General features: G+C 43.2%; 1 protein-coding gene across 1 annotated transcript in view; it reads right to left on the bottom strand.

Moving 5' to 3' along the window:
• PAPSS2 (3'-phosphoadenosine 5'-phosphosulfate synthase 2) overlaps positions 1-7,522 on the bottom strand; it is an 86,119-nt gene extending 78,597 nt beyond the window's left edge. The window contains exon 1 of the mRNA XM_082610146.1: positions 7,331-7,522. Coding sequence (XP_082466272.1) covers positions 7,331-7,360 — 30 coding nt within the window. The 5' untranslated portion in view covers positions 7,361-7,522. The remainder of the gene's footprint in view (positions 1-7,330) is intronic.
• Positions 7,523-21,614: the final 14,092 nt, after the last annotated feature.

The raw sequence follows: 21,614 nt of genomic DNA, 5'->3' as shown, positions 1-21,614 counted from the left end.
GCGCAGTGGTTAAGAATCCGCCTGCCAATGCAGGGGACACGGGTTCGAGCCCTGGTCCGGGAATCCCACATGCCGCAGAGCAACTAAACCTGTGCGCCACAACTACTGAGCCTGCACTCTAGGGCCTGCGAGCCACAACTACTGAGCCCGCGTGCCACAACTACTGAAGCCCGCGTGCCTAGAGCCCGGGGTCCGCAACAAGAGAAGCCACCACCATGAGAAGCCCGAGCACTGCGACGAAGAGTAGCCCCCGCTCGCTGCAACTAGAGAAAGCCCACGCGCAGCAACAAAGACCCAATGCAACCAAACATAAATATAAATAAATAAATAAATAAATAAATAAATAAATAAATAAATAAATAAGAATATAAGGCTTTGGCAGCTCTAGTAAACTACGGAAACGAAAGGTCCTGGTTGGTTCATTCAAAAAATATTTGTTGAGTGAATGAAGTGAACAAATATGTAAGTGAGGATCTGACACAAACTAAAAAAGGAAAAGCTTTCAGAGCTCTTAAAGGAAAACAAAACAATATACAATGGAATCACAGCAGAGGACGAAAAAATTAATTCAGGTTTTTAACAGTAGGAAATATATAAAAATAAAAATCATCACCAACATCTTAGTTGCCTATTTTGCTAAAAGTTGAGAAAGCATGAGTTATCCATAAATAAATGATTAGGGAAGGCATAGATGAATGAAGTAATGGGGGTAAAATCTCAGACTACACTGTAGGTGGTTTAAGTCTCCAAGCAAAGTCTGCAAATAATTTTTCAAGCCCACACTCAGCATGCATTAAAAAGAAAAAAAAAGTAATTGTAATATTAGCCTGGACATAGATGCTTGGTGGATAAAAATCCATATTTTTATGACAAAACATAACTAGATATTTAAAGCAAATATTAACCTAGCATAGAAATGATCACTTTTAATGATGTAGCATTTGATATATTTATGTAACTGTTTTAGAAAAGCTTGATAACAGGTCACTTTTTCTGTCAAAATTTAGTATTTGGTGCTAGACAGATATTAGATTGAGCTTGCCATGTTTATGCTGCACACATGTTTTCACAATACCAGTAATAGCAAAATCAACTTCAGGAGTAAATGTGAAATACAGAAGAGTTGCTGATTAGATTTTAAAGGAAGTCACACCAGCCAACTGATGAAAGTCACCTTACACACCATGTGTTATCAGAGGCAAGTTAGATTTTAAGTTTTAATACAATGGCTCTTTTGCAGAGAGAAAAAAATATTTCCATCTCGTGTGCCAACTTATTCTAAACTGAAAAAAAAATTCTTTGGTGATCAAAAGGCAGGAAAGAGGATCCATAAGACCACATTTGTCACGAATCCAATGTTAATGTTAATTAACCTTTCTGAAAAAGTTCTATTTAATATTGATTAGAAACAAAGGGAGCTTAGGGCCTCCCTGGTGGCGCAGTGGTTGAGAGTCCGCCTGCCGATGCAGGGGATACGGGTTCGTGCCCCAGTCTGGGAGGATCCCATATGCCGCGGAGCGGCTGGGCCCGTGAGCCATGGCCGCTGGGCCTGCGCATCCGGAGCCTGTGCTCCGCAACGGGGGAGGCCACAACAGTGAGAGGCCCGCATACCGCAAAAAGAAAAAAAAAAAAAAAAAAAAAAAAAAGGGAGCTTAGATGCCAGTGTGAGTCTGAGAAGGGGAGTGGTGTTCTGGGCCTGGTGTTGGGCTTGCGGTAAGAGGAACCAAATAGCTTCAGGGACTCTGAAAGCAGGGGCACTGGGTGTGCTGCTGAGCCTCAACAGATCCCAAGGGAGAGGAAGCAGGGACAGACGTCAGCAGCCCCTCGAGCCCCTCAAAGTCCCAGCATGGTCACACCAGAGCAGAAGCACAGTTCCCACCCTTCTGGGAGTAGGGCGGCAATGTCAAAGATCTTAGACAGCCTAACCGAATTTCCCCCAGAGTTGTGCTGGGGCAGCACAGTGACCTCAAAGTACCCACGAGAGCATGGGAGAAGCAGGGAGAGGTGCTGAAACTGAAGGAGCTTTCAGACAGGAATGCACTTGAACTGGACCAACACTAAGGATGAGACAGGACAATGCACATCTCAACGGATGCCCGTAAGGCAGAGGCCACAAGACAAGGTGAGCACTGCTCACCTCCTCCGCCCCCAGCCCAGACCTTAGCACTTTGTAGGGAAAAAGGAATTAAATTAAATATTTCTGACTAGCAATCTGACTTAAGTTTACTTGTTCTTAAAGTACTCCTTTTATAAGAATGTTATAGGTATAATAAGGGAAAGGTATGATATGAAAATGTTAAGGATACACAGGAATCAAGAAAAGACAGAGATTTTTTTGTTTCCAGCAATGATGGTCTAGGTTATACAGCCCAATCCTTCATAAAAACAGATTTAAAGTACAGGCTATAATATACAATAATCTAATTAGAAACATCAAATACCCAAGAAGATAGTAAGGAACTACCAGGCCAAAATCTGCGGGAAAGCAAGAACCTAAGAGGTAAGCAAGCAGGGAGGCACTTTTGCCCTGATAAGGGGCAGATGTGCATGGATTTTGACAGCCTCACGGGGGAGATAAAACAGAAATCGAAGACTAGAATGTACCCAAGTGGGGAGAATACAAAGGCCTTTGTCTACACTAAGCTGAGTTTCACAAGAGTCACCCCCTAAAAATAAGAGTGAACCAGAATTAACCCACTTCCCACTCTGAAAGACTGCAGGGACAATGGCCGTCTGACCTGGGAAGTGTACATAAGAAGGCACAGGGGGGTAGTCCATGAGGACTTGTACTCACCAGCTGGTCCCTGTGTGCAAAACTGCAGCTCAAATTCACATCACCTGGGTGGTCTAAAAAACTTGAAGTGGTAAGTTTAGGTCAAAGTGGTGCCAGACTAGTAGTGCCACCAGCCACCTGGCAGAAACAAAAGCAAATCCTCCAGGGGATTGGCGGGGTGGGGGGAAGGCCATTCATCCTAAGCCTCAAAGAATCCCTACAGGTAATTTTTCAGTGGTGATGATGAATATCCAGGCAAAAATAAGCAAGCATACAAGAGCAGACAGGTAAGAGGGGAGTGGGGGAAATCTAAGCAAAACAGAGATGCTAAAAACAAATTCATTCACTAATGAATCCTGCAGTCTTTTATGCAAAAAATATTTATGGAGCACCTACTCAGTGCCAGGCTCTATGCAAAGTTGCTCTGGACAGGTGCCATTTCACCTGTGGGATGAGCAAATCACCTAAGGGATGAAAGGTTAGTTGAAATGCCATTATATTTATGTTTATTTACTTTTAGTTTCTGTGTTTTCCAAAGACTTCCAAACACAAAGATGAGTGCCCATTACTATTTAGTGACAGGTCTTGAAATAAACAGTAATCGCTTAGGACTGAAATTGACATCACTGAGTCCTTTCTCAGACTCTCATTCCCTAAAGGTTCAGCCTAATTCTCCCCTAAGCAAACCAGAGAGCCACATACATTAACAGGAAGACAAAGTGCTGAAAGATAAAGATAACTATCTCAGAGATAAAAAACTCAGAGTTAATGATATTTATTTTTAACGGTAAAAGTCCAAAGAGATGATCATGGAATAACAGCATGAATCAGACAACATTAATTTTAAGATAGATCTGGAAACAGTTGAAGGCACAGGAAGGGTGAAGAGAAATTAGTCTAAAATTTACTTATATATAGATTGCCTTTCTTGGCCAAGGTTGTTGGCAAAATCTTGCTGATTATTTGGGTTACTCTGGTACGTCCACACTAATTATCAGCCTTTGTCTTCTATTCACCTTTTCACAATTAGAATTCAAATCATCACCTCTATACTTCTTTGTTTGTTTTTATTAAATATTCTTATGGTTGTCGTTTACTGAGCCTTTGGAATGGTCTGACCTGTGCTTTCTTCTCCTTGCTGGGCAAACCAAGACAGTATGGTGTAATAAAAATAATAACAGAAGCAACTGCATATGGGCCTAGAACTGAGCAAGACAGTTTTTAGGAGTTATTTACGCCTCACAACAATTGTAAGGGGTAAGTCAGTACAGACGAGGAAATTTATGGGCCAGAGAAATAGAGGGAGCAGAAGCAGGGGCTTCAAAGTTGGACAAACTTGAATTTAAATCCTGACCTGCTCCTGGCATTTCTCCTCCCCTAGAGGTGAGGCTCGGTTTTCTGGGGTGAAGGCTGCTGTGAGGATGAAATGAAATACAGCACAGCTTAGCGCCAGGACTCTGGGAAGTACTTGTTTTTCCTTCCTTCCAATGGTTGCTCATCTGGAAATTCATGTCTTGCCTTACACAGCATCTTCAAATAGTTTTAAAAGTAGCCACCTCCAGGAAAATAATGGAATATTGTACAGAGTTTTTTTTTTTTTGGCAGTACGCGGGCCTCTCACTGTTGTGGCCTCTCCCGTTGCGGAGCACAGGCTCTGGACGCGCAGGCTCAGTGGCCATGGCTCATGGGCCCAGCCACTCTGTGGCATGTGGGATCTTCCCGGACCGGGGCACGAACCCGTGTCCCCTGCATCGGCAGGCGGACTCTCAACCACTGCGCCACCAGGGAAGCCCTGTGTACAGAGTTTTTAAAATAATAAAAAGGTGGATAATCACTTACATTTAGGGAGAGCTTTAACTTTTCAGTAGCCCTTCACTCCCTTCCAAACACTGGCTTGTTTGACCCTTTGGAAAATATTTTAATATCTCAGATGATTTTTTTAGATTGGTTGTCTCCAGGACATAACATTGTCTGTGGGCCTTGAAAAATGCTAATCCAGGACATGATGCAAGAAGAAAGGACCAGGCCTTTGCCTTTCTTTCCAGTCCTCTGGCTGCAGTCTGCCTCCTTCCTTCTCCTGGGATCTATGTGTGTGTCGACGGGATGGGAGGTGGCCAGGGTTGGAAGTAAATCAAGGGTGGGAGGGAGGGCTGTGACACGTAGCTGTCTTTGGTTGCCATGGTAAGGATGCCTAACACAGGAGGAATGTGCTACCTTCCCTTATAAAAGAAACTTTCCTTTTTTATTTTTCTCAAGCTTGTAAGAAAATCATCCTACCTTCTCACATTTAAACCAAAACTACCTACTCCCCCAACAGGGGTCTGAACTGAATGGCTATATTCATCCAGACAGTGTGGCTAAAAAAAACCCCGGGAAAGATATATTCACCCCAGTATCCTGGCTGGCACACAGTAGGGGCTCAACAAATACTTGGAGTCACTGCAGTACCTGGGGTGTGAATTGATCACCCTCTGTTAACAAGAGAGAACATTATGTAATGATTTCTGCAAGTCCCTAAAAAGATCAGCTCAGCCTCAGGAAACCTTCCTAGATCAGCAAGACTCACTTCTCAAATAATTGATTAGTTCAGAGGTCACACATGTGGACAGATTTTGTTTTGGCTTGCAAAGTTTCAAAACACATTTTGAGTTAACAATTAAAGCTTGAGAGATTTCATATGCATTTACAGCTGACTTGCTTTACCCAATAGTATCTATCTGCCCCTTTGGGGAACTTGTGCTGGTGCCCTGGATTATAATCATGTTGGCTAAATAAAAGTTCACAAGTCCTGCTAGCTGTTTCAGGTGTTAATTTCATCTTATGCAGAACACACACACACACACACACATACACACAAACACACCTCCAAACAAAAAATAGAAGGTTCCAAATGTGTAAATACAAAAACCAAACCCTCCGGCCCTCAAATTTCTCACTTTCTCTGTCTGTGTGCAGTTGCCACGATCAGTGTGTAAAACCCCTGTTTTCAAACCTTTCACTTCACAGGCTCTTGCTGACTGGAGGCATGAAGGGGAAAGACCACCCGTCCCTTCATTACTAATGCTTGACAAAGCAACCCCATTGGGAAGGAATTCTTGATGCAAGCAAGGAGGTAAGAATTAAAACCTCACTGATATAAAAGGCTACTAAGTGCCACAGCAGGTTGTCATTTAGAAAATACCCTTGAGAATTTTACAGAAATTAATAAAATTAAATAGAAATAAAACACAAGTGATTTGCACTTAACAATATTTTCAAATATAATACTGAGAGTCTCTCCACTTTAAAATCGCTCCTATAAAAGGCAACTGGACCCCGACCATTCTCCCTTCTCAAGTTGATGCTGCCTTCCCCCTGGATCTTCCTGCGGGTCCAGTGTGGTTCCCTGAAACCACAGAGCCCCCATTCATTCCCTTCCCCTTGTTGCTGAAGTCCACACTTCTAGCCCCTGCATGGCCCCTCCACTCCTCTTCCCCAATTCATGTTTTTTTCACCTCTCCCGCCGCCTGCCACAAATACACCTCAAAGATATTTCAGTAATAAGTATTAAATAATAATAGTAATAAACATTTATTTATTGATCACCTACTATGTGCCAAGCGCAAGTCTGTTTGAGAGAGGTCAGCCCATTCCCTAACCACCATAATCATCTGAGGCTTGTAGTGTGGTAGTGAAAAGATGAGTGCTAGGCAGTCAGACTGCTGGCTGGGATCTGAACAAGGCTTGCAGACCACCCCTGGTGTGGCCCAAATGCTGGCTACAAGGCTGTTTCCGACTCTAAGAGTCTGTGATCACTGCTGCCATGTTTAAGGATGCAAAATTTATAGGAGCTCCTATCGCTAAGTGGGAAAGAAACTTTTCGAGGAACCCTCTATTTCCCACAATGGGGATGGCCCAGATTAATTCTGGATAAAATTGAGCCTCCTGAAAACAGTCCCCTCATCTCACTCCACCAAGCTGAGGGGCCCCCCATGACTGAACCTGAGGTGCCACACGATTCCAACAGGGAACTGAATCAAGCTGGAGTCCTGCCAGAGTAGAAATGCAATTTCCTCCCTTACGTCTAGATGGTCGTAGTTTCCTTTATGAATGTCTGTCATGAAAGTCCACTCCAAGGAGTTTCCGTGGACAAAACCCCAATGACTGTCACTGACGTGTGCCCCGCGAGCAAACCTGGCAGGACCGAGTTCCCTCAGCCCACCACCCGCTGGACCCGCGCGGAGCTCATTCAGAAGAAAAGACGGGTCTGGAAAAGCTCTTGGAGAAGAAAGGAAATTTCCCATCTCTGGTCCTTTCTCTTAACTGGGACCCACTCTGCCAGCTCAGGAGGTCTATCCCGGCCGTGACGACCCCACGGGGCGCAGGTTCCCAGAGGCGCGGGGCGGGAAGGGACTGCCCGGCAAGGGCTGCCCCGGGAGTCCCGGCCGAGCCTCGCCCTCCTGCTTCCCTCCTCCTCCTCTTCCCTCTCCCCGCGCCCCAGCCTCGGCGCCGGGGCTGCTCGCCTCCGAGCGTCCCGGGGTTGGAGCGGAGGAGGAAGGCAGGAGACTCGAAGCCTACCGTCTTCTGTTTCTTGACCCCGGACGACATGCTGGCTGGCTGCGGCGGTGCCCGGCGCGCTGGAACTCGGAGCCCAGCTCCTGGGAGCGGAAGCGCTAGGACGCTCGGTGGCGGCGGCAGTGGCTACTGCCGGACTCCCGAGGAGGTATAATAAGGCTCCACAGACACGTCGCACTTCCCTTGACCAGCCCCCTCCTTCTCCTCCTCCTCCCGCCGTGCTCCTCTCCGCCCCGTCGGCTCCGCCAGCAGCGCCCAACCCAGGGGACCCGGCCGCCTCCTGGGCGGGGTCCCGGGCCCGGCCCCCTACGCCCGGGAGCGGCTCCTCCAGCCCGCGTCGGAGGCAGGACCTTGCAGCCGGGGACTCGGACGGACACGCCCCGCGTGCAGTCGGAGGTCAAGTTCGCTCTCCGCTTTCCCACTCCCAGTGGCTGCCTGAGCTTCCCCCACCTCCCACCCCCGCGCCTCTCCAAGGAAGGCTTCCTGCCTCTGGGACCTGCTTGAAACCGCCAGGCTTGTCGGCATGGTCCTTAGTGGGCACCGATGCCCAGCTTGTCTTCATTTGCAGTAATAACAGCGACGGTTGACAGTTTTTGGTCCTCTCTCTGCACTCTGCTGACCTTTGCCTTAAGCCTCCTGCGGCCCCTGATCCAGGCATCGAGTCCTACTTTCTCCCATGAAGCACTTGAAGCTTTCAGACTTTCTCAAGATTATCTTCCAAGTGAGGGGATTCAAACCCAGGCCGTCAGCCTCCACAGTCCAGGCTTTCTACACCAGCATCAGCATCGATCATGATGATGATGATGATCAAGAAGAAGAAGAAGAAATCAGGAGGCGCAGCGCCTGCCGGCACCTTATGCACCATTCACGGGACTAAGGGGTTTACATGCATTCACTCCTTTGGAGCTCACAATATTTTCCTCCTGTTACAGATGGGCCAGCTGAGGCACTGCTCCTACTCACAAAGTTGAGTAAGCAAGGCCAGCCCGGGAAAATGGTCAGTAGTAGCCCAGCCACTTGTTTCAGTCCATCCCCCAAAGCATTCCTATAGTATTTCCGTGTGTTCAGCAACCAGGATGGGCCCTGAGGCAAAAAAGTAAGAGGAGGCCCAAGTTGACAAGGCTTATGGACTACACCTTAGGGCTCCAAGGTTTTATCAGAGGGCAACTCTTTTTTTTTTTTTTTTTTTTTTTTTTTTTGCGGTATGCGGGCCTCTCACTGTTGTGGCCTCTCCCGCTGGGGAGCACAGGCTCCGGATGCACAGGCTCAGCGGCCGTGGCTCACGGGCCCAGCCGCTCCGCGGCATGTGGGATCCTCCCAGACCGGGGCACGAACCCATGTCCCCTGCATCGGCAGGAGGACTCTCAACCACTGCACCACCAGGGAAGCCCAGAGGGCAACTCTTTTAACTCAAATGTCTGGGACAAGCAAAAGTAAGGAAGGAGAAGCTATGGTTAGTGACAGCACCTTGAGGGCAGTCACAAGGCCTCACACCCCTCTGTACCTTAATTCCTTGCACAATGTGACAAACAGATCAATAGGATAGTACTGACAAAAGAACCATGAAGATGCCCAAGGGCCACACTGCCCATTCCAACTTTGGTCTTCCTTCTGTGAAAAGGCTGAACTGATAGCCTAAGGAAGTGAGGATTGGAACTTTTCTTTCATATCTAATTGTATTTCTGGAAGACTGCCAGCTTTCCAGACAGACACTAAAGATCTGAATATTCATTCATTCATTGCCTTTCTCCATGGTAAGGTGGGAAAAAAATAAGTAAATCAGGAGTCAGAAACTTAAAAGGCAGCCTACATGTTTGTCCAGTCTTGAAATATCAGTATATTTATTTTCTTACTCATTTGGAGTAAGCTGCCACCACTCCCTTCAGATATGAGCAGCTAGAGGGCAAATGCTGGGTTTGAGTTTCTGTTCTGCACACAAACTAGCATGTTTTGAATTTGGGGGGTTTAAACAGTAACATCCCATTCTAATTTTATTGGAAACATCCACTTGTATCAGTTCCAACCATATTTTGAACCCTGCCAGATCCTGCCCTAAGAGAAAAGGTAAATTAAGTGTTGATAGAGAAATAGCAATTTGCATGATTGGTTTTTTTCATATTACCTCTTTAAAAGCTGAAACAGAAGGACGTTAAGGGCAAATCCATAAGGGCAACTTCCTGGAAAAGAAATATATGACTGTTTAGACCTGGGGGAGGTTTTGCGATCGTTTGTCCAGTTTCCCTCTCTCTGTATTTCACAGATGGGCAATGCAAAACTGGTGCTGAGAGAGGGGAGGTAATCTGACCCTCCTCACTAGTTAGGGGCGGTGCTGAGACTCAAACCCAGGTCAGTCAGCTCCCCAGATGTAGTGAATCACTCAGCCTCTAGTTCAACTACTTCAAAACCCCCATGATAATTGCAAACTGGACTGTTTATCTTGTTTTAGATTTAATTAATTCTCAAACAGAGTACTTTGGAACAGATACTCTTTCATTACTTCCAAAGACGTGTGAAATAGGAGGCCTCAGCTCCCTTGGACTCAAACTGCAATGTTTAAGATCCCTTAACTTCAGAGATCATCAGTTTAGTTGTAATTCAGCATGGCAACTCACTGAAAAGTAAAATAATCTTTCTTTTTTATTTTCCCAGGGTCTTTCTTTTAAAGGTGTTGTTTGGAATTCTTTATCCTCTCCCTACCCTCTTACTCCTAGGAGAGGACATTCCTTCTGAAAAGATAGGAGCAACTAGCAGCTTAATTTTGTTTTTGTTTGTTTGTTTGTTTGTTTGTTTGCGGTACGCGGGCCTCTCACTGTTGTGGCCTCTCCCGTGGCGGAGCACAGGCTCCAGACGTGCAGGCTCAGCGGCCATGGCTCACAGGCCCAGCCGCTCCGCAGCATTTGGGATCTTCCCGGACCGGGGCACGAACCCGTGTCCCCTGCATCGGCAGGCGGACTCTCGACCACTGCGCCACCAGGGAAGCCCAGCAGCTTAATTTTTGAAGTCTGTGAATCTAGCACATCAGAACTGGGAGGAGACTCATTTAGGGGAAGGAAGGAAGGGTTGACATCTGTTCAGTCATCTGGACACACTCTCCATAACTTTCTCAGTAGTGTTTCCTCTGAGACTCCACTGTAAGACACTGTGGCCTGCACTGTACCAATTTATAATCCTTGATATTACTCGCAACATTTGCATGAGGGTTTCAAATTTTTCTTCCTGTTTTTCTTTTGTTTTCTTCCTTCCAGGAATTGGTTCAGCTATAATAACTAACTTAATGAGGTGGTGATTACTACTTGGTCCTTTCATTGTTTAGAAAAAATGGAGTCAGCTTCCCCAAATAAACAGGGAAACACATATACAAAGAATGACGGGTCTTCCCTGGTGGCGCAGTGGTTGAGAGTCCGCCTGCGGATGCGGGGGTCACGGGTTCGTCCGGGAGGATCCCACATGCCGCGGAGCGGCTGGGCCCGTGAGCCACGGCCGCTGGGCCTGCGCGTCCGGAGCCTGTGCTCCGCAACGCGAGAGGCCACAACAGTGAGAGGCCCGCATACCGCAAAAAAAAAAAAAGAATGACGGTGTTGGTGAGATGTTTATGCCGCAGGTTCCCCAATACACTTTAGGGAGGCTCATCACATTTTAGGGGATCTACCTTGGAGGCATCTTCCCTGGATTGGCCGTTCCAAAGGAATGCAGTTGCATTGCCCCCTAGTGGCTGTAATTCATAAAAGGGACCTAATTGTTGAAACCCCCTGTACAGAAATAAGTGTAGCAGTTCCTTGGGTCAAGAAGTCCTTAGAGAAAGTCCTCTAGGATTCAAATATTCTTCCCATTCTCAGGCACAGGTACTACCAAGACAAGCAAGACATGGTCCCTGCCTTCAAGAAACAATCTAGTGAAGGAGACAGTCTCTTCCTCCCAACCCCACCCCAGTACATTACAATATATTACTGGGACAGGTAAAAATGATACATGCATACCTTAGACATTTTATTTTGACTAAAACACATGCACTTCACTAATCTTTGATGTAGGGCTAAAGGCTTCTCTTGTGGTATGGGTACACTGGTGGGAGTTCCAAAAACTACTTCCATAGGCATCTGCAAAAATTTCCAGTTTGAACTTTTATAGAGTTAAAAATTAAGGGTCTTTCCAAAACATCCATCTATTCTCATGGAAAACACAACTCTTTTTTCCCACTCATATGCTATTCACTTAAGTCACATCTAACTAAATTACTTAGTTACACTAATAGGTACAAGTGGCATAAATAGGTTTGGGAATAAACACAATGGATCTCAGTAAGCATCCAGCGTAGGGAGTGGAGGTACTAAAGTGTGTGGGCATTCCAGTGTGTCCTACTGTCAAAGAACACTGAGTGTGCTGTGGGCATCAGTCATTTTCCTTTCCAGAAGAAATGGAGAGCGTGGATTAAACTGGCCAGCCAGTTAAAAGGAAGGATTTTGTGGGAGCACAGAGTTCAACTTTGAAAGGAGGGAGAATGGAGAGAGATGTCAGATTTTTTTCTTGGGGAATATGATACATAAACTAAGAAAGAAGGGTAAGGTTTTGCCAGCCTTCCCCTCCTCAAAGTGAGGGTATGTGTAAATTCAAAAATGTAAAGGCAGAGAGCCGCATGAAATAACACGGTATGTTCAGAAAATTATAAGTATCTGTATTGCTGAGTTTAGGAGATACAACAGAAGAGTGGGGGAAAGGCTGAAGGCTGTAATAGAGGACGTGCCATGTACAATCAGGCAGCGACGTGATTTTGTATGTTCTCTTTATGCTCATCGGGGTGCATTAGCCATGTGGCTGGCCTTGTATTTACTCATTAGTCATAGAGACATTTGCTGTGTCCAAAGATGAGAAGTCACCGTCCTGAGGTGAAGGAGATGGATATGTACACAAACAATTCCAAGGGAGTGTGATTAAGTGCCAGAATAAAGGGATATTCGAAGTTATAGGGAAAGTGCACGCGCGTGCGCGCACACACACACACACACACACACACACAAACGTGATGACTACGAAGAGATTCCAATGGGTGGTGATAATTTAACCTGCATTTCAAGGATAAAAGAAAGCTAGTAGGAGAGTGATCTGTGACCCTCCTGATGGTCCAGGCGCCGGGACTGATGTTCCCAGCTGCATGAAACATTCACTTCCTACCCTGGCATCCCCTGTGCCTCCTTCAAGTGCCTCAGCCTGTCGCTGAAGACCCAGGTAGAGCAGAGACAAGCTGCTGACAGCCAGATTGCACAGCTCTGACCCAGTCACCAAAAGGCCGCCCACAGAACTTAGGCAACCAGAGGAAAAGCCTACACTTCCAGGCAGAAGTAACGCTCCTCTGCCATTTCTCGGGTGGAATACAGTACATAGTTTTTTGTGGGGTTTTTTTTTTTTTTTTTTTTTTTTTTTTTTGCGGTACGCGGGCCTCTCACTGTTGTGGCCTCTCCCGTTGCGGAGCACAGGCTCCGGACGCGCAGGCTCAGCGGCCATGGCTCACGGGCCCAGCCGCTCCGCGGCATGTGGGATCCTCCCAGACCGGGGCACGAACCCGTGTCCCCTGCATTGGCAGACGCACTCTCAACCACTGTGCCACCAGGGAAGCCCCAGTACATAGTTTTTGTCTGCTCTTTGTATTAGTTTAAAAAGAAGTACATTTATTAGTATGTGCACACATTTTGCAAAATAGAAACATTTAGGGTATTTAGGAAAATTCACTCAAAAATTCAACAAACCTCAGTGGAAATAAGTTGCATTTGTTTAATGGCAGGCAAATCAATTACTTGAGTCTATTAATTGGCTGCATTTTCAGTCTTCAACAGGTTCTTTTTAAAGATGTTTAGCAAAGTGGAAAATAACTTGATCTATGTCACTTAGAGCCTTTAAATTATTAGAAAAATATCCAACTAAACTTAAATTATTTAACTATTAACTATTTAATTAACAAATTATTTAACTTAAATTTAAATTAGAAAAATCCAACTAAACTTAGTAGATTTTAAGACAATATTTTTAAGGAAGGAAGAAGAGAAGGAATAAAGGAAAGAGGGAAGGAAAAAAAAGAAGAAATGGAAATTGTGATATTTGGCCTAAAATTGAAAAAATATCACAAAACATGACATACTCCAAGAAATTAGAGTTATAATTTGAGAAATTTGTCTATAATTGTAGAAGGACAGAAATGTTTCATTTAGAAATAACTTATATGGGGTTACATGGTAAGTGTTCTCAACATAACTGAGAAATATGGTGATGTAATAAATTCATATTATAATTATTAGGGAATATCATAGATGCCATAAATGGATGGCTAATTTGCAAAGAACTGGAATATAATATGTTGAACATAATTTATTAGTGGGTCCCAAACCTTCTGGAAGGGTTTTATTATAAATTTGGGCAGTCACATCATAGGAAGATAAGCAGTAAAAAAAATCAATATAATCTCTCTTGCTCTTTCCATCTCTTTTAGATAAAAGTATAAAAATCCTTAGCAGTCACCAACTTATGAGCCTCAGGCCTCCTGAAAGTATTATAAGAAAGTTTTTATGGATGCTAAGCATTTTCTTAAAACGTAATAGTTCTACGTATATATTTCTATTTTTCAAATGTATTTAAGTGCTGCAGTAAAGAATAAAACGCACAATGTTATCAAATTCATTTCCTGACCTTCATATAATATTTTTAATCATCAAATACTAAAAATACAACTATAATCATAGGAGTAATCTTAGGCTCCTAAAGATAAATGGGGCAACAGTCCCATTATAATAAAATCATAAACATTGGCCCAAATTATTAGTATTATTATTATTTTTTTTGTGGTACGCGGGCCTCTCACCGTTGTGGCCTCTCCCGTTGCGGAGCACAGGCTCGGCTCGGGACGCGCAGGCTCAGCGGCCATGGCTCATGGGCCCAGCCGCTCCGCGGCATGTGGGATCTTCCCGGACCAGGGCACGAACCCGTGTCCCCTGCATCGGCAGGCGGACTCTCAACCACTGCGCCACCAGGGAAGCCCTGGCCCAAATTATTAATATGCACTGCTGAAACAAACTCAGGCTTGAACCTTGAAATCCCCCTATTCTTAAACACTGTCTTTTCTTCATCAAATCCAGCCCCTACACACACTTGTTTTTCTTTTCTTCACTTTTAGTTTAGAAAGAAAATTCCGCTCTGAACAGGGGGAAGTTCTTTTGAAGCCCCAAGGGCTCTCAAACTTCACTGTATATTATAACCATCTGAGGACACCACACACCTGACTCATTAAATCAAAATCTGGGGGTGGGTCCCAGGCATCAGAAGTTTTCAAAGTTTGACTTTAAGAGAATCATTGATTCTCAAAAGTGAGGCTGCATCAAGATTACTTGTGTGAAATTACAGACTGCTACCCCTCCCCCATGCCCAGAGTTTCTCACCCTGGCAGTCTAGCGTAGACTGCATTTCCAGCCAATTTCCAGGTGATGCTGATGCTGCTAAGCCAGGGACCACGTTCTGCAGATCATTGCCTTAAATATAGGTCTTCCAACTCACCCGTATGTTTTAATTTTTTTATACGAAATTTTGAAAGTAAGTAGAAAGAGAAGAAAAAGGTGTGTTGGGGAGATAACCTTGGATAATATTCTTAAAAATCATCCCACTACAGTGAATAAAATGTCTTACAGGATTAACAAGGAAGGAAATAGACTTTACCAGGAATTCTCAGCTCTGACTAATCATTAAAATCACATTGGAAGCTTTCAAAAAAAAAAAATTCAGGTTCCTGGACTTCCCTCTCTCCCTCTCAACCTACAGATCTCTGGGATGGGGCCCGCTCTGAATACCTTAAACCCTGGAGGTGATTCCACTTTGCAGCCAGGTAGGGAAACACTAATCTAGCCCACCGGTGCACAAAATTTACATTTATAAAAACACACATTCCTAAATCCCATCCTGGGAATTCTTCCATAAGATTGCTTAGTTCTAATTCTGGTTGAGGGGTTTTAATTAGGCTTCGGTGCTTTTCTCCCAGATGCTTTGTTTATTCAGAGCTCTTTCTTTTTCTTAAGGGCTTTAGGCTTTAAAACCGGGAGAAAACCCCAGTTATATTTTCTACCTTCCATCCTGAGCCCAGAATGGTCTTGTGCGAATGGTAGAGAACCATTCGCATAGGGGAATATTAGGTATAATAATCAGTTAATATTTTGAAAATATTGTCCCACCATATCATTTTTTCTAACATTACTTATTGAAAAATCTATCCTTTCTTCTACTGGTGTGTGGTGCTTCCTCCGTGATGCAAAATGTTAGCTGGCAGGGGTGTCCCCTTGCAATTGTTGAGTAATAAATCCTTATGATTCTCCACCAGGGAGCCACTATGAGAAGCAGATCAGTTATAAATTATAACTTGGAACTTTTTGGTCATTTGTTCTTCCAGACTAATTACTAAATTATTTTATTAAGCTTCCCTGCCCTGCTCCCTAAAATTGTATAGGGCTTCTATTGAATGGTTAATAAATAAATTATGCATTAATTTGGGAAGAATTGATACAACAATCAAGTTTCTTCTCTAGCACATGGTATCTCATCTATTTAGGCTTCTTGAATCTCACACATGCAGTAAAGTAATTCCTATGGAATTATAAAGGAAATTTCCCACCCTACCCCCTTCTATTATTCTTGTTTGGGAGGAATGGTATGGATTATTACACTTGGTTACTTTTTAAAATTTAGTTATTTACTTAAAGTAAGAAAACAACATTCCTTTTTTCCCCTTACAAACATAATTCAGACCACACTTTGGGAACAAGGGACTTAAAGAATGAAATCAGAGCCCGGTTGAGGGATCCTTCTGGGGGAGTCAGGGGAGGGGGAAGTTGCTTCCAAGCGAGGTCAGCCTGGACAGGGCTCTTACCTGCAAATGGTCTTTCACCAGCTCTCTGAGCTGTGATACAAGGGTGGGTCAGCTCCATTAAAGAGTTGTGTACAGGGCACACCAAAAGAATCCTAGGCTGAAGTCAGACCTAGGCTGAGGGAAGAGGGAACTGGGAGTGGCTGCTAATGGGCATGGGGTTTCTTTGCAGGGCGTGAAAATGTCCTAAAATTATAAATTGGTGATGGTAGCACAACTCTGTGGTGATTGTACTAATAACATTGAATTGTAAAATACATTTGATGGTATGTAAATTATATCTCAACAAAACTGTTATTTTTAAAAAAGGTATATCACCATACACTTACCACGTGACGCAGCAATCCCATTCCTAAGGTTTCACACAGAATAAATGAAAATTTATGTTCACACCAAAACTTGTACATGAATGTTTATAGCAGCCTTATTCATAATCACCCCAAACTGGGAACCATCTAGCTACCTTTCAAATGCTGAATGAATAAATTGGTGAATGGATGTACTACATTTTAGTGGTGCATCCGTACGATGGGGTAGTACTCAGCAATGAAAAGGAAGAAACTACTGATTCATAAAACAACATACATAGGAGGATCTCAAAAATATTTTGCTACCTGAAAAAGCCAGAACTCCCCCCCAAATATTTCATGATTCTGCTTAAATGACACTTTGGAAAAGGCAAAACTCCAGGGATTAAAAAACAGATCAGTGGTTGCCAGGGGTTGAGGTTGGGAGAATAGTTTGATTTCTAATGGGCAGTGGGTGGGTTTGGGGGGCAATGGAACTGTTCTAATAGTTCTGTCCCATGACTGTGGAGGCAGATACCTGACTGGGCATTTGTCAAACCTATAGAACTGTATACTGCAAAGAGTAAATTTTACTGAATGTGAACTAAAAACAAACAAACAGACAAACAAAAAAACTGTATGTGGGGGAAATCCAAAATAAAATACAAATAGTAAAATATGAACATAAATGTGTTATAAATGAATAACATGACCACACTGAAGACAGGGGCAAAGAACTAACCTATGTTACATTAGAAAAGAGTATTTTGACTGCCCACTGTAAAGCTAAAGACAAAAAGAACTGTATGCAAACACCGTTCTCTAGTTTGTAAATTTGTTTCTCACAGGGATATGGGTTAGCAATTCTGAGACTATTTTATATGTGTATTAAGTTTGAACAAATAGGTAAATATATTATGGGTAATAAGAGCCAGCTTTCTCACTGTCAGTGAAAAAAATTACAAATGAGGAGCCGGGAAAGCTAGGATGAACCTGCTAGTGTTGGGTTGGAATCAGAGATATTAGCATGAACTCACAGGCTTTTATTATATATGCAGATAGGTAGATATAGAAATATAGATATGTGTATGTAAATGTGTTAGTATACATGCTTATATTTCCTAGCTCTGTCCACTGAGAGGGTCTAAAAGCAATGGCATTACAGTAGCAATGAGTACACCTAGTGCCCAGATCTTGATTTCTAAATAATCATTCTCCAATAAAAGGAACCAGGGCTCCTTGGAGAAGTGGTTGAACCCAGAGCTGAGGTAGAAAGTATACAAAATGAAGCTGGAGCATCTTGTGGTGCCAGAAAGTAAGGAAGTGCTAAAAGAAGAACAGAAAGAAGGAAAGAAAGGAAGGAGGGAAGGAAGGGAGGAAGGGAGGGGGGAAGAAGGAAGGAAGGAAGGAGGGAGAAAGAAAGAAAGAGAGGGAGGGAGGGAGGGAGGGAAGGAGGGAGACAGAAAGAAAAGGGCATGTTAAAAAGACATGGGAACCACTTGATAGAACTCCTAATGGACAAAGCTGGAAAAATTTGAGCCACAAAATCTATAATGACAGTGTTAGATTATAACTCATAGGAAAAAATAAATATCTAAGAGCCCATACTAATATAAATAAATTATTGGATAAGTAAATGGGGGAGAAGAGGCAAACTTTTCTTTCAGAGGGATTCCAAATAATAAATGTATAAAGAATGAAGGAAATAGTAAATCACCATTGGAACATCACAATAATAATTGTTGCAGACAAATCCACCAAAGAATGCTTAAATTAGTGTTTGGAAATTCAAGGAGAAAATAAGATATTTGTATAGTCTCAAAGTTTACATCCCAAGATATTTAGTAATTAAAAAGGGGAAAAATTAGTAATTTTACAGTGGACAAATCCAGTAGACACCACTTTAACCATATGATCTAGGTTATCATAACAAGCAATAAAACATCAACATCGTGTACCTCCTCATCTGATGCAGTGAAAAGGGCATATTGCCTCTGTGGTATTCTTGCTAAAAATCCATAATCTCAGTCTAGTGAGGAAACATCAAACACAATTGAGACCATTCTACAAAATAACTGATCAGTACTCTTCTAAAGGGTCAAGGTCATGAATGACAAGGACAAATTGAAGAACCATCACAGATTGAAGGAGACTAAGGAGATGTGTTGGACAGACTTCAAGGTGGCCCCCATAGTTTTCCCTCTGGTATTTATGCCTTTGTGTAATCCCCTCCCCCTTGAGTGTGGGCAGGACCTGTGACTTATTTCTAACCAGTGGAATGTGGTAAAAGTGATGGGAGTTATGTGATTCTGGCTACGTCCCTGTGATTATATACAAATGCAGCCTCTGTCTTGCAATGGAGTCTCTCTCTATTTTTCTGGCTTTGAAGAAGCCAGCTGCCATGAATCCTACAACCACAAGAAAATGTATTCTGCTAACAACTTGAGGGAGTTGAGGATTCTTTCCCAGTTGAACCTCCAGATAAGAACCCAGGCCTTAATGATACCTTAATTGCAGCCTTGTGAGACTCTAAGCAGAGACCCAGCTAAGCCATGACTCCTATAAGCGGCTTGTGAGGTAATAAATATGTGTTAAGTTACTAAATTTGTGGTAATTTGTTACACAGCATAGGACACCTATACAGGAGCTATGACCAGTGAATGATATGTGGGATCCTCAACTGGGTCCTGGAACACCAAAAGGACATTTGTCCAACTAATGAAATCCTAATAAAATCAATAGTTTTTGTACCAGTGTTAATTTCCTTTTTTCTTTTCTGTCTTTTCTTTTCTTTTCTTTTGTGTGTGTGGCTTAAACAACAGAAATGTATTTTCTCACAGTTCTGGAAACTGGAAAGGGCAAGATCAAGTCCAGTTGGGTTCAATTTCTGGTGAGGGCTCTCTTCTTGGCTTCATACCGTGTCCTCACAGGGCTTTTCTTTGGGGGGGGGGTGTGTAGAGAGAGAGCTCTCTGGTCTCTTTCCCTCTGTCTCTGTCTCTCTCTCTTTTTATTTAGATATAACCAATGTTAATTTCTTAGTTCTGATAATTGTATTATGGTTATATAAGATAGTAACATTACAGGAAGCTGGGTGAGGAATATATGGGAACTCTCTGCGCTAATTTTTACAATCTTTCTGTAAGTCTAAATTTATTTCAAAATTTAAAAATTAATAGAAGTGTATCAAATTTACAAGCATTAGCACAGCAAAGGAAACCATAAACAAAATGAAAAGACAATCTACAGAAGGGGAGAAAATATTTGCAAATGATGTGACCAACAAGGTCTTAATTTCTAACATATACAAACAGCTCATATAGCTCAACAACAAAAGAACAAACAACCCTATCTAAAAATGGGCAGCAGACCTAAGTAGACATTTTGCCAAAGTTATACAGATGGTCAACAGGCATATGAAAAGATGCTCAACTTCACTAATTATTAGAGAAATGCAAATCAAAACTACAGTGAGGTATCACCTCACACCAGTCAGAATGGCCATCATTAAAAAGTCCACAGGACTTCCCCAGTGGTGCAGTGGTTAAGAATCCACCTGCCAATGCAGGGGACATGGTTTCGATCCCTGGTCAGGGAAGATCCCACATGCCGCGGAGCAGCTAAGCCCGTGCACTACAACCACTGAGCCTGCACTCTAGAGCCCATGAGCCACAACTACTGAGCCTGCGTGCCTAGAGCACATGCTGTGCAACGAGAAGGCACTGCAATGAGAAGTCCACTCACTGTGATGAAGAGTAGCCCCCGCTACTCTTGCAACTAGAGAAAGCCCCTGTGCAGCAACAAAGACCCAACACAGCCATAAATAAATAAATAAATAAATAAATAAATAAATTTATATTTTTTAAAATGTCCACAAATAACAAATGCTGGAGAGAGTGTGAAGAAAAGGAAACCTTCCTACACTGTTGGTGGGAATGTAAGTTGGTACAGCCACTGTGGAAAACAGTATGAAGGTTCCTCAGAAAACTAAAAATAGAGCTACCATATGACCCAGCAATCCCACTCCTGGGCATATATCTGGACAAAACTATAATTCAAAAAGATACATGCGGGCATCCCTGGTGGCGCAGTGGTTGAGAGTCCGCCTGCCGATGCAGGGGACACGGGTTCGTGCCCCGGTCCGGGAAGATCCCACAGGCCGCGGAGCGGCTGGCCCGTGAGCCATGGCCACTGAGCCTGCATGTCCGGAGCCTGTGCTCCACAACGGGAGAGGCCACAACAGTGAGAGGCCCGCATACCCACAAAAAAAAAAAAAAAAAAGATACATGCACCCCTATGTTCATAGCAGCACTATTCACAATAGCCAAGACATGGAAACAACCTAAATGTCCATCGATAGATGAATGGATAAAGAAGATGTGGTACATGCATACAATGGAATACTACTCCACCATAAAGAAGAACAAAATAATGCTATTTGCAGCAACATGGCTGCAACTAGAGATGATCATACTAAGTGAAGTAAGTCAGAAAAATAAAGACAAATACCATATGATATCACTTATATGTGGAATCTAAGATATGACACAAATGAACCTATCTATGAAACAGAATCATAGACATAGAGAACAGACTGATGGTTGCCAAGGGGGAGGGCATTGGAGGAGGGATGGAGTGGGAGGTTGGTGTTAGCAGATGTAAGCTTTTATCTATAGAACGGATAAACAACAAGGTCCTACTGTATAGCACAGAGAACTATATTCAATATCCTATGATAAACCATAATGAAAAATATACAAAAAAGAATGTATATATATGTATAACTAAATGACTTTGCTGTACAGCAGTAATTAACACAACATTGTAAATCAACTATACTTCAGTAAAAAATAATAATAATAATAAAAAGTGTATCACTAGCAGTATTCCTTCCTATCACTCTCTTGGTTAAGAGTCATATTTTATTTTGTTATTTGGAGTCTAAAATGAAAAGAAGAGGTAGAAAGAGACAAAAAAGAAAGAGGAATGATTAAAAAGCATGTGAGCATGTGACCATTTTTTAATGAGAAAGAGATAGTATAATTGGAATTAATAGTGAAGGAGTATGAGGATGGCCCTGAGCTCTGCCCATGCTCAGAAAAAAGGATCA

Source organism: Mesoplodon mirus, assembly GCF_964341445.2.
Source record: "Mesoplodon mirus genome assembly, chromosome: 2".
NCBI classification, from domain to species: domain Eukaryota; kingdom Metazoa; phylum Chordata; class Mammalia; order Artiodactyla; family Ziphiidae; genus Mesoplodon; species Mesoplodon mirus.
Note: the sequence above shows the minus strand (reverse complement) of the source record. Positions and strands in the feature narration are given on the sequence as shown.